General features: G+C 55.2%; 1 protein-coding gene across 1 annotated transcript in view; it reads left to right on the plus strand.

Annotated features, from left to right (window-relative positions):
* LOC112222072 (poly(rC)-binding protein 2) overlaps positions 1-12,656 on the plus strand; it is a 93,143-nt gene that overhangs the window by 10,231 nt on the left and 70,256 nt on the right. Inside the window, 1 exon segment of the mRNA XM_042329726.1 lies at positions 11,154-11,270. Within this exon segment, the coding sequence (XP_042185660.1) occupies positions 11,154-11,270 (117 nt within the window).

Below are 12,656 nucleotides of genomic sequence, written 5' to 3' on the forward strand. Positions count from 1 at the left end.
CTCTCTCTCTCTGTCTGCGTCTCTCTCTCTCTCTCTCTGTCTCTCTCTCTCTCTCTATCTCTCTCTCTCTCTTTCTCTCTCTTTCTCTCTCTTTCTCTCTCTCTCGTAGCACTCAATAATTTCCTAAAACAAAATAACAGACACAGTATTACAAAGCTATAAAAAAAGTCCGAAAAAATACTTTATAATACCTGTTTTACACAGTGTACAGAAGTCCTGTGCATTTCACTTATAATTTCATAATAATTTAGGTACTGTAGCCTGAGCACCAGGCTAAAAATAAGGTTCTTTTTTTGCCAGTGAAGCGTATCATGTATCATCAGCTCACAAGGAACCATTTTTTATTTGGTCAATAAAAGCGTTGATGTTGGGGTCAGTTCTTCGTAGTGATCTATACAGCTGTGATCCGAGAACACACTTCCTCATTCATCATCAGCATGTAGCTAGTAGGGGGGGGTCACGAAGGGGCTATCGCTGACATCAAACTGACGCATATAGAGAACAGCTAAGGATAGCTTGCGTGTGTGTGTGTGTGTGTCTGCTGATATCCACATGTTCAGCAGATTGCAGATTCCTTTTATTGCCATAGGAATAGAATGCATAATGATCTTTCTCTTTCTCCTTCCCCCCTCCCTCCAGGCTCCTTGGCAGGGATGTGTGGTTAGCTGATCTCTCTCTCTCTCCTCCCTCCCTCCAGGCTCCTTGGCAGGGATGTGTTGTTAGCTGATCTCTCTCTCTCTCCTCCCTCCCTCCAGGCTCCTTGGCAGGGATGTGTTGTTAGCTGATCTCTCTCTCTCTCCTTCCCCCTACCTCCAGGCTCCTTGGCAGGGATGTGTTGTTAGCTGATTTCTCTCTCTCCTCCCCCTCCCTCCAGGCTCCTTGGCAGGGATGTCTTGTTAGCTGATTTCTCTCTCTCTCCTCCCTCCCTCCAGGCTCCTTGGCAGGGATGTGTTGTTAGCTGATCTCTCTCTCTCTCTCCTTCCCCCTACCTCCAGGCTCCTTGGCAGGGATGTGTTGTTAGCTGATCTGTCTCTCTCTCTCTCTCTCCTTCCTTCCTCCCTCCAGGCTCCTTGGCAGGGTAGTGTTGTTAGCTGATCTCTCTCTCTCCTTCCTTCCTCCCTCCAGGCTCCTTGGCAGGGTAGTGTTGTTAGCTGATCTCTCTCTCTCCTTCCCCCCTCCCTCCAGGCTCCTTGGCAGGGTAGTGTTGTTAGCTGATCTGTCTCTCTCTCTCTCTCCTTCTCCCCTCCCTCCAGGCTCCTTGGCAGGGTAGTGTTGTTAGCTGATCTGTCTCTCTCTCTCTCCTTCCTTCCTCCCTCCAGGCTCCTTGGCAGGGTAGTGTTGTTAGCTGATCTCTCTCTCTCCTTCCTTCCTCCCTCCAGGCTCCTTGGCAGGGTAGTGTTGTTAGCTGATCTCTCTCTCTCTCTCTCTCCTTTCCCCCTCCCTCCAGGCTCCTTGGCATTGATGTCTTGTTAGCTGATCTCTCTCTCTGTCCTTCCTTCCTCCCTCCAGGCTCCTTGGCAGGGTAGTGTTGTTAGCTGATCTGTCACTGTGGCGATAATGACATTAGTAAAGCTGTCTCCATGATGGTGATAAAAACATTATCATGGGAAGAAGCAGAGCAGGGAGTCTTTAAGATTGGCCCTAGATTGACCCTAGACTGAGTGATAGAGAGATCGCACATGTCCGTACACACATGCAGGCACACACAGAGCCGGGGGTCTTGATGACTGACCAGAGGCTGAGTGAGCAGACCTTAATGAAACAGACAGGAGCTGGGAGCCCTGCACATAGAGATCATATTCAATTCCCAGAGGGGCTATGTCATAAACTGTCAAAGTTCCAGAATGAGGGGGAAAATGTCGGCCATCTTGGTCAGGGAGAAATCCAAACTTGTCTAATTGGAATGAATGGCAGTAGATTTGACTTATGCAGGAAAATAAAAGTAAGGCATGCAATCGTGTAGTAGAAGTATTGTCAACCTAAAATATTGTCATATACTGTAAAGTAAGTATAAATACATTTTCATGTTTTTTTTTTTATAGCAATTTCTGTATAAATAGCCTTTAAAATATATCTAAATGTTTGTTTTCTTGGAAAGTTGTGCTAAAATATATTATATGATACAATATTAGTAGTTGTTGCATTTACATCTTGTCTAAGTCGTGTCAACAGCTGATGTCAGCCAGTGTTTGGCTGTGAATCGACTGTATTGTTTGAATGGAATGTTGTCATATTGACAGTTAATTATTATTTTTAAACATTGTGTAATCTTTCCTTTAAAACTGACTGGCTAGCTAGCTAACAAACATACAGTGCAGAAACATTATTCAGATGTATTATTTTACACAATATCTTATCACACTACTGGTAAACCGTGGTTGAACAACTCCCTGACCAAAATGGCTGACCTTTATTCCAACATAACAAGATTAACCCTCCATTCTAGTATTCTAATTCCTAATTCTGTGAGCCTGCAGTTCAGTGAATCACACACACACACACAGATGGGAGACACACACATAAAGATGCACAGACACACACACACACACAACATATGTAAGCACACACACTTGCATAGCTGAGACACACACACGCACGCACACGCACACACACACACACACACACACACACACACACACACGTATACTGTATGTTTATCCATCTTCAGTGAGTCCTCAGAGGAGCTTGTTGTTTTCGATGACTCAGTGGGGAGTGAGGATATAAAAACACACCATGATTCCATTCTTCTCTCCCCGTTCTCCCTCTACTCTCCCTCTACTCTCCCTCTACTCTCCCTCTACTCTCCCTCCGCTCTCTCCCCGTTCTCTCCCCGTTCTCTCCCCGCTCTCCCTCTACTCTCTCTCTACTCTCCCTCTACTCTCCCTCTACTCTCCCTCCGTTCTCCCTCCGCTCTCCCTCCGCTCTCCCTCTACTCTCCCTCCGTTCTCCCTCTACTCTCCCTCCGTTCTCCCTCCGCTCTCCCTCCGTTCTCCCTCTACTCTCCCTCCGTTCTCCCTCTACTCTCCCTCCGTTCTCCCTCTACTCTCCCTCCGTTCTCCCTCTACTCTCCCTCCGTTCTCCCTCCGTTCTCCCTCCACTCTCCCCATTCTCCCTCCACTCTCCCCATTCTCCCTCCACTCTCCCCGCTCTCCCTCTACTCTCCCTCCGTTCTCCCTCCACTCTCCCCGTTCTCTCCCCGTTCTCCCTCTACTCTCCCTCGATTCTCCCTCCACTCTCCCCATTCTCCCTCTGCTCTCCCTCCATTCTCCCTCCCTCTCCCCATTCTCCCTCCACTCTCCCTCCGTTCTCCCTCCACTCTCCCCATTCTCCCTCCACTCTCCCTCCGTTCTCCCTCCACTCTCCCAATTCTCCCTCTACTCTCCCCATTCTCCCTCTACTCTCCCCATTCTCCCTCCACTCTCCCCCGTTCTCCCTCCCTCTCCCCATTCTCCCTCCCTCTCCCCATTCTCCCTCCACTCTCCCCATTCTCCCTCTGCTCTCCCTCCATTCTCCCTCCACTCTCCCCATTCTCCCTCTGCTCTCCCCATTCTCCCTCCACTCTCCCCGTTCTCTCCCCCGCTCTCCCTCTACTCTCCCTCCGTTCTCCCTCCACTCTCCCTCCGTTCTCCCTCCGTTCTCCCTCCACTCTCCCCATTCTCCCTCCGTTCTCTCCCTCCGTTCTCCCTCCACTCTGCCCATTCTCCCTCCACTCTCCCCATTCTCCCTCCACTCTCCCCATTCTCCCTCCACTCTCCCCATTCTCCCTCCACTCTCCCTCCGTTCTCCCTCCACTCTCCCCATTCTCCCTCCACTCCCCCGTTCTCCCTCCATTCTCCCTCCACTCTCCCCATTCTCCCTCCACTCCCTCCGTTCTCCCTCCGTTCTCCCTCCACTCTCCCCATTCTCCCTCTGCTCTCCCCATTCTCCATCCACTCCCCCATTCTCCCTCCATTCTCCCTCCCTCTCCCCATTCTCCCTCCACTCTCCCCATTCTCCCTCCACTCTCCCCATTCCCTCCCTCTCCTCTCTCCCCATTCTCCCTCTGCTCTCCCTCATTCTCCCTCCACTCTCCCCATTCTCCCTCTGCTCTCCCTCCATTCTCCCTCCACTCTCCCCATTCTCCCTCCACTCTCCCTCCGTTCTCCCTCCACTCTCCCCATTCTCCCTCCACTCTCCCTCCGTTCTCCCTCCACTCTCCCCGTTCTCTCCGCTCTCCCTCCCTCTCCTCCCCATTCTCCCTCCGTTCTCCCTCCCTCTCCCTCCGTTCTCCCTCCGCTCTCCCCATTCTCCCTCACTCTCCCTCCGTTCTCCCTCCACTCTCCCTCCGTTCTCCCTCCGCTCTCCCCCATTCTCCCTCACTCTCCCTCCGTTCTCCCTCCCTCTCCCTCCATTCTCCCTCCACTCTCCCCATTCTCCCTCCACTCTCCCCATTCTCCCTCCACTCTCCCCATTCTCCCTCCACTCTCCCCATTCTCCCTCCACTCTCCCTCCGTTCTCCCTCCACTCTCCCCGTTCTCCCTCCCGTTCTCCCTCTACTCTCCCTCCCGATTCTCCCTCCACTCTCCCCATTCTCCCTCTGCTCTCCCCCATTCTCCCTCCACTCTCCCCATTCTCCCTCCCTCTCCCTCCGTTCTCCCTCCACTCTCCCCATTCTCCCTCCACTCTCCCTCCGTTCTCCCTCCACTCTCCCCATTCTCCCTCCACTCTCCCCATTCTCCCTCCACTCTCCCCATTCTCCCTCCACTCTCCCCGTTCTCCCTCCACTCTCCCCATTCTCCCTCCACTCTCCCCATTCTCCCTCCCTCTCCCCATTCTCCCTCTGCTCTCCCTCCATTCTCCCTCCACTCTCCCCATTCTCCCTCCACTCTCCCCATTCTCCCTCCACTCTCCCCATTCTCCCTCCCCTCCATTCTCCCTCCATTCTCCCCGTTCTCCCTCCCCATTCTCCCTCTGCTCTCCCCATTCTCCCTCCACTCTCCCTCCGTTCTCCCTCCTCTCCCCATTCTCCCTCCACTCTCCCCGTTCTCCCTCCCTCTCCCCATTCTCCCTCCCTCCCCATTCTCCCTCCACTCTCCCCATTCTCCCTCCACTCTCCCCATTCTCCCTCCACTCTCCCCATTCTCCCTCCACTCTCCCCATTCTCCCTCCCTCTCCCTCCGTTCTCCCTCCACTCTCCCCATTCTCCCTCTGCTCTCCCCATTCTCCTCCACTCCCCCATTCTCCCTCCACTCTCCCCATTCTCCCTCCTCCCCATTCTCCCTCCCCTCCCCATTCTCCCTCCGCTCTCCCCATTCTCCCTCCACTCTCCCCATTCTCCCTCTCCCCATTCTCCCTCCCCCCTCTCCCCATTCTCCCTCCACTCTCCCCATTCTCCCTCCGCTCTCCCCATTCTCCCTCCGCTCTCCCCATTCTCCCTCCACTCTCCCCATTCTCCCTCCACTCTCCCCATTCTCCCTCCTCTCTCCCCATTCTCCCTCCACTCTCCCCGATTCTCCCTCCGTTCTCTCCCCATCTCTCCCTCTCCCATTCTCCCTCCCTCCCCATTCCCTCCCTCCACTCTCCCCATTCTCCCTCCATTCTCCCTCTCCCTCCGTTCTCCCTCCACTCTCCCCATTCTCCCTCCACTCTCCCTCCATTCTCCCTCCACTCTCCCCATTCTCCCTCCACTCTCCCCATTCTCCCTCCACTCTCCCTCCGTTCTTCTCTCCCTCCACTCTCCCCATTCTCCCTCCACTCTCTCCCTCCGTTCTCCCTCCACTCTCCCCGTTCTCCCTCCACTCTCCCCATTCTCCCTCCACTCTCCCCATTCTCCCCTCCCTGTTCTCCCTCCATTCTCCCTCCCTCTCCCCATTCTCCCTCTGCTCTCCCCATTCTCCCTCCATTCTCCCTCCCTCTCCCCGTTCTCCCTCCGTTCTCCCTCCACTCTCCCCCATTCTCCCTCCACTCTCCCCATTCTCCCTCCACTCTCCCATTCCCCTCCACTCTCCCCATTCTCCCTCCACTCTCCCCATTCTCCCTCCACTCTCCCCATTCTCCCTCCACTCCCCCCCCTCCACTCTCCCCCATTCTCCCTCCACTCTCCCCATTCTCCCTCTTCTCCCCATTCCCTCCACTCCCTCCGTTCTCCCTCTGCTCTCCCCATTCCCCATCCACTCCCTCCGTTCTCCCTCTGCTCTCCCCATTCCCCATCTCCCTCCGTTCTCCCTCCACTCTCCCCATTCTCCCTCCACTCTCCTCCGTTCTCCCTCCACTCTCCCCATTCTCCCTCTGCTTTCCCCATTCCCCATCCACTCTCCCCATTCCCCATCCCTCCCCCCGTTCTCCCTCCATTCTCCCTCCACTCTCCCCATTCTCCCTCCTCTCCCCATTCCCCATCCACTCCCTCCGTTCTCCCTCCACTCTCCCCATTCTCCCTCCTCTCCCCATTCCCCATTCTCCCTCCGTTCTCCCTCTAATCTCCCCATTCCCCATCCACTCCCTCCGTTCTCCCTCTGCTCTCCCCATTCCCCATCCACTCCCTCCGTTCTCCCTCCACATCTCCCCATTCTCCCTCCATCTCCTCCGTTCTCCCTCCACTCTCCCCATTCTCCCTCCACTCTCCCCATTCTCCCTCTGCTCTCCCCATTCTGCCATCCACTCTCCCCATTCCCCATCCACTCCCCCCGTTCTCCCTCCGTTCTCCCTCCACTCTCCCCATTCTCCCTCTGCTCTCCCTCCACTCTCCCCATTCTCCCTCTGCTCTCCCCATTCCCCATCCACCAGGCTTCTCCCTCCACTCTCCCCATTCTCCCTCTGCTCTCCCCATTCCCCATCCACTCTCCCCATTCCCCATCCATCTCCAAGATTCTCCCTCAAATGTTCTCCTAAATCCCCACCAGCCTGCTCTCCCCATTCTCCCTCCACTCTCCCCAAGGCCCTCCACTCTCCCCATTCTCCCTCCACTCTCCCCATTCTCCCTCCACTCTCCCCATTCTCCCTCCACTCTCCCCATTCTCCCTCCATCCCCCGTTCTCCCTCCGATCTCCCTCCACTCTCCCCATTCTCCCTCCGCTCTCCCCATTCTCCCTCCGCTCTCCCCATTCTCCCTCCACTCCCCCGTTCTCCCTCCGTTCTCCCTCCACTCTCCCCATTCTCCCTCCACTCTCCCCATTCCCCATCCACTCTCCCCATTCTCCCTCCACTCTCCCCATTCTCCCTCCACTCTCCCCATTCTCCCTCCACTCCCCCGTTCTCCCTCCGTTCTCCCTCCACTCTCCCCATTCTCCCTCCACTCCCTCCGTTCTCCCTCCGTTCTCCCTCCACTCTCCCCATTCTCCCTCTGCTCTCCCCATTCCCCATCCACTCCCTCCGTTTCCCTCTGCTCTCCCCATTCCCCATCCACTCCCTCCGTTCTCCCTCTGCTTTCCCCATTCCCCATCCACTTCCTCCGTTCTCCCTCTGCTCTCCCCATTCCCCATCCACTCCCTGTTCTCCCTCCACTCTCCCCATTCTCCCTCCAGGCTGTTCTCCCTCCACTCTCCCCATTCTCCCTCTGCTCTCCCCATTCCCCATCCACTCTCCCCATTCCCCATCCACTCCCCCGTTCTCCCTCCGTTCTCCCTCCACTCTCCCCATTCTCCCTCTGCTCTCCCCATTCCCCATCCACTCCCTCCGTTCTCCCTCCACTCTCCCCATTCTCCCTCTGCTCTCCCCATTCCCCATCCACCCTCCGTTCTCCCTCTGCTCTCCCCATTCCCCATCCACTCCCTCCGTTCTCCCTCCACTCTCCCCATTCTCCCTCCACTCTCCTCCGTTCTCCCTCCCTCTCCCCATTCTCCCTCTGCTCTCCCCATTCCCCATCCACTCTCCCCATTCCCCATCCACTCCCCCGTTCTCCCTCCGTTCTCCCTCCACTCTCCCCATTCTCCCTCTGCTCTCCCTCCACTCTCCCCATTCTCCTCTGCTCTCCCCATTCCCCATCCACTCCCTCCGTTCTCCCTCCACTCTCCCCATTCTCCCTCCAGCCCCTCCTAGGTTCTCCCTCCACTCTCCCCATTCTCCCTCTGCTCTCCCCATTCCCCATCCACTCTCCCCATTCCCCATCCACTCCCCCCGTTCTCCCTCCGTTCTCCCTCCACTCTCCCCATTCTCCCTCTGCTCTCCCCATTCTCCCTCTGCTCTCCCCATTCTCCCTCCACTCCCTCCGTTCTCCCTCCACTCTCCCCATTCTCCCTCTGCTCTCCCCATTCCCCATCCACTCCCTGAGTTCTCCCTCACTCTCCCCATTCTCCCTCCACTCCCTCCGTTCTCCCTCCACTCTCCCCATTCTCCCTCTGCTCTCCCCATTCCCCATCCACTCCCTCCGTTCTCCCTCCACTCTCCCCATTCTCCCTCTGCTCTCCCCATTCCCCATCCACTCCCTCCGTTCTCCCTCCAGCTCTCCCCATTCTCCCTAGTTCTCCCTCCACTCTCCCCATTCTCCCTCTGCTCTCCCCATTCCCCATCCACTCCCCCCGTTCTCCCTCCACTCCCCCCCGTTCTCCCTACGTTCTCCCTCCACTCTCCCCATTCTCCCTCCGCTCTCCCCATTCTCCCTCCGCTCTCCCCATTCTCCCTCCACTCTCCCCATTCTCCCTCCACTCTCCCCATTCCCCATCCACTCTCCCCATTCTCCCTCCACTCTCCCCATTCTCCCTCCACTCTCCCCATTCTCCCTCCACTCCCCCCCGTTCTCCCTAGTTCTCCCTCCACTCTCCCCATTCTCCCTCCACTCCCCCGTTCTCCCTCCTTTCTCCCTCCACTCTCCCCATTCTCCCTCCACTCTCCCCATTCTCCCTCCACTCCCCCGTTCTCCCTCCGCTCTCCCCATTCTCCCTCTAGTCCCCATTCTCCCTCCACTCTCCCCATTCTCCCTCCACTCTCCCCATTCTCCCTCCACTCTCCCCATTCTCCCTGCTTTCTCCCTCCGTTCTCCCTCCACTCTCCCCATTCTCCCTCCACTCTCCCCATTCTCCCTCCCCGTCTCTCCCAAAAGCTCCCCATTCTCCCTTCTCCCCATTCTCCCTCCGCTCTCCCCATTCTCCCTCCACTCTCCCCATTCTCCCTCCACTCTCCCCATTCTCCCTCCACTCTCCCCATTCTCCCTTTCCCCATTCTCCCTCCACTCTCCCCATTCTCCCTCCATCCCCCCGTTCTCCCTCCCTCCCCCGTTCTCCCTCCGTTCTCCCTCCACTCTCCCCATTCTCCCTCCGCTCTCCCCATTCTCCCTCCACTCTCCCCATTCTCCCTCCACTCCCCCGTTCTCCCTCCGTTCTCCCTCCACTCTCCCCATTCTCCCTCCACTCTCCCCATTCCCCATCCACTCTCCCCATTCTCCCTCCACTCCCCATTCTCCCTCCACTCTCCCCATTCTCCCTCCACTCCCCCGTTCTCCCTCCGTTCTCCCTCCACTCTCCCCATTCTCCCTCTGCTCTCCCCATTCCCCATCCACTCCCTCCGTTCTCCCTCTGCTCTCCCCATTCCCCATCCACTCCCTCCGTTCTCCCTCTGCTCTCCCCATTCCCCATCCACTCCCTCCGTTCTCCCTCTGCTCTCCCCATTCCCCATCCACTCCCTCCGTTCTCCCTCCCTCTCCCCATTCTCCCTCCACTCTCCCCGTTCTCCCTCCACTCTCCCCATTCTCCCTCTGCTCTCCCCATTCCCCATCCACTCTCCCCATTCCCCATCTCCCCCGTTCTCCCTCCGTTCTCCCTCCACTCTCCCCATTCTCCCTCTGCTCTCCCCATTCCCCATCCACTCCCTCCGTTCTCCCTCCACTCTCCCCATTCTCCCTCTGCTCTCCCCATTCCCCATCCACTCCCTCCGTTCTCCCTCTGCTCTCCCCATTCCCCATCCACTCCCTCCGTTCTCCCTCTGCTCTCCCCATTCCCCATCCACTCCCTCCGTTCTCCCTCCACTCTCCCCATTCTCCCTCCACTCTCCTCCGTTCTCCCTCCACTCTCCCCATTCTCCCTCTGCTCTCCCCATTCCCCATCCACTCTCCCCATTCTCCCTCCACTCCCGTTCTCCCTCCATTCTCCCTCCACTCTCCCCATTCTCCCTCTCTCCCTCCCTCCACTCCCCATTCTCCCTCTGCTCTCCCCATTCTCCCTCCACTCCCTCCATTCTCCCTCCACTCTCCCCATTCTCCCTCCACTCTCTCCATTCTCCCTCCACTCTCCCCATTCTCCCTCTGCTCTCCCCATCTCCCTCCACTCTCTCCATTCTCCCTCCATTCCCTCCATTCTCCCTCCACTCTCCCTCCCTCTCCCCATTCTCCCTCTCTCTCCCCATTCTCCCTCCACTCTCTCCATTCTCCCTCCACTCTCCCATTCTCCCTCCACTCTCCCCATTCTCCCTCCACTCCCCCCGTTCTCCCTCCACTCTCCCATTCTCCCTCCACTCTCCTCCATTCTCCCTCCACTCTCCCTCTCTCCCCATTCTCCCCACTCTCCCCATTCTCCCTCCTCTCCCCATTCCCCATCCACTCTCCCCATTCTCCCTCCACTCTCCCCATTCTCCCTCCACTCTCCCTCCCCTCTCCCTCCGTTCTCCCTCCACTCTCCCCATTCTCCCTCCCTCTCCCCATTCTCCCTCCGCTCTCCCCATTCCCCTCCGCTCTCCCCATTCTCCCTCCGCTCTCCCCATTCTCCCTCTGCTCTCCCCATTCTCCCTCCACTCCCCCCATTCTCCCTCCGCTCTCCCCATTCTCCCTCTGCTCTCCCCATTCTCCCTCTGCTCTCCCCATTCTCCCTCCACTCTCTCCATTCTCCCTCCACTCTCCCCATTCTCCCTCCACTCCCCCGTTCTCCCTCCACTCTCCCTCCCTCTCCCCATTCTCCCTCTGCTCTCCCCATTCCCCATCCACTCCCCCGTTCTCCCTCTGCTCTCCCTCCACCCCCCGCCAACAGATACACACACTCACCACTTCAATGAAACAACCTCCCCCATTCTCAGATTGTGTGGTTTGTTCAGTGACTGGCTCTCCAAGACAAAGACAAGGGGCCTTCAATACTGAAATTGGCATGGAACGGAAGGACCACGTGTTTGTGTCCCCACAGCTACTGAACCACTGTAGTGCAGTGGGAATGATAGTTGTCTTCTCCTCTCTTCTCCTTGTCCTCCATCCATCACAGAGCAGCGCCCGTATCAACATTTCAGAGGGTTCGTGTCCAGAGAGGATCATCACCATTACAGGACCTACAGACTGTGTCTTCAGGGCCTTCACGATGATCACTCTCAAACTGGAAGAGGTCCGTCTCTGTCTTTCTCTCTTTTCTCTTTTCTCGTCTCTGCCTGCTTTTCAAACCTCTGGATGATTAGTGAGCATGTTGCTCTATTCCATTCAATAGACCTTGAACAGGGAGCTGACTGAGTTAAGGGACTGTACGTTATTTATAATGAGGGATATCTGGAGAAAATTGAATCCCTCTGAAATGAAAATTGATGGCCCTCCCTTCAGTAAGAAAATTGTTTTACCCTCCCCTCCCTGAACAAAAATAAAAAGAAACAAGTGACCCTCCCCTATGCACAAAATAATAATTAAAACATGAGGTGGATAGCAGAGAACATGCCTACCATTTACCCTCACCCCTAGTACAGACCAGAGCATTAGATATGAAGTTAACCCTCACCCCTAGTACAGACCAGAGCATTAGATATGAAGTTAACCCTCACCCCTAGTACAGACCAGAGCATTAGATATGAAGTTAACCCTCACCCCTAGTACAGATCAGAGCATTAGATATGAAGTTAACCCTCACCACTAGTACAGACCAGAGCATTAGATATGAAGTTAACCCTCACCCCTAGTACAGACCAGAGCATTAGGTATGAAGTTAACCCTCACCCCTAGTACAGACCAGAGCATTAGATATGAAGTTAACCCTCACCCCTAGTACAGACCAGAGCATTAGATATGAAGTTAACCCCTCACCCCTAGTACAGACCAGAGCATTAGATATGAAGTTAACCCCTCACCCCTAGTACAGACCAGAGCATTAGATATGAAGTTAACCCTCACCCCTAGTACAGACCAGAGCATTAGATATGAAGTTAACCCTCACCCCTAGTACAGACCAGAGCATTAGATATGAAGTTAACCCTCACCCCTAGTACAGACCAGAGCATTAGATATGAAGTTAACCCTCACCCCTAGTACAGATCAGAGCATTAGATATGAAGTTTTAGACACGGTTCTTTATTTTGTAAGCAGCCAGGAGGGGAATTCAAAGGCACTGTAGAATGACTAATAAGGCATTTTTAATTTCATTATTATTTATTTCTAAGTTTTTAAAAAATACACACTACCGTTCAAAAGTTTGGGGTCACTTAGAAATGTCCTTGTTTTTGAAAGAAAAACTACATTTTTATTGTCCATTAAAATAACATCAAATTGATCAGAAACACAGTGTAGACATTGTTATTGTTGTATATGACTATTGTAGTTGGAAACGGCTGATTTCTTTATGGAATATCTACATAGGCGTAGAGGCCCATTATCAGCAACCATCACTCCTGTGTTCCAATGGCACGTTGTGTTAGCTAATCCAAGTTTATCATTTTAAAAGGCTAATTGATCATTAGAAAAATAATGTTAGCACAGCTGAAAACTGTAGTTCTGATTAAAGAAGCAATAA

Source organism: Oncorhynchus tshawytscha, linkage group LG02, assembly GCF_018296145.1.
Source record: "Oncorhynchus tshawytscha isolate Ot180627B linkage group LG02, Otsh_v2.0, whole genome shotgun sequence".
Taxonomy (NCBI): domain Eukaryota; kingdom Metazoa; phylum Chordata; class Actinopteri; order Salmoniformes; family Salmonidae; genus Oncorhynchus; species Oncorhynchus tshawytscha.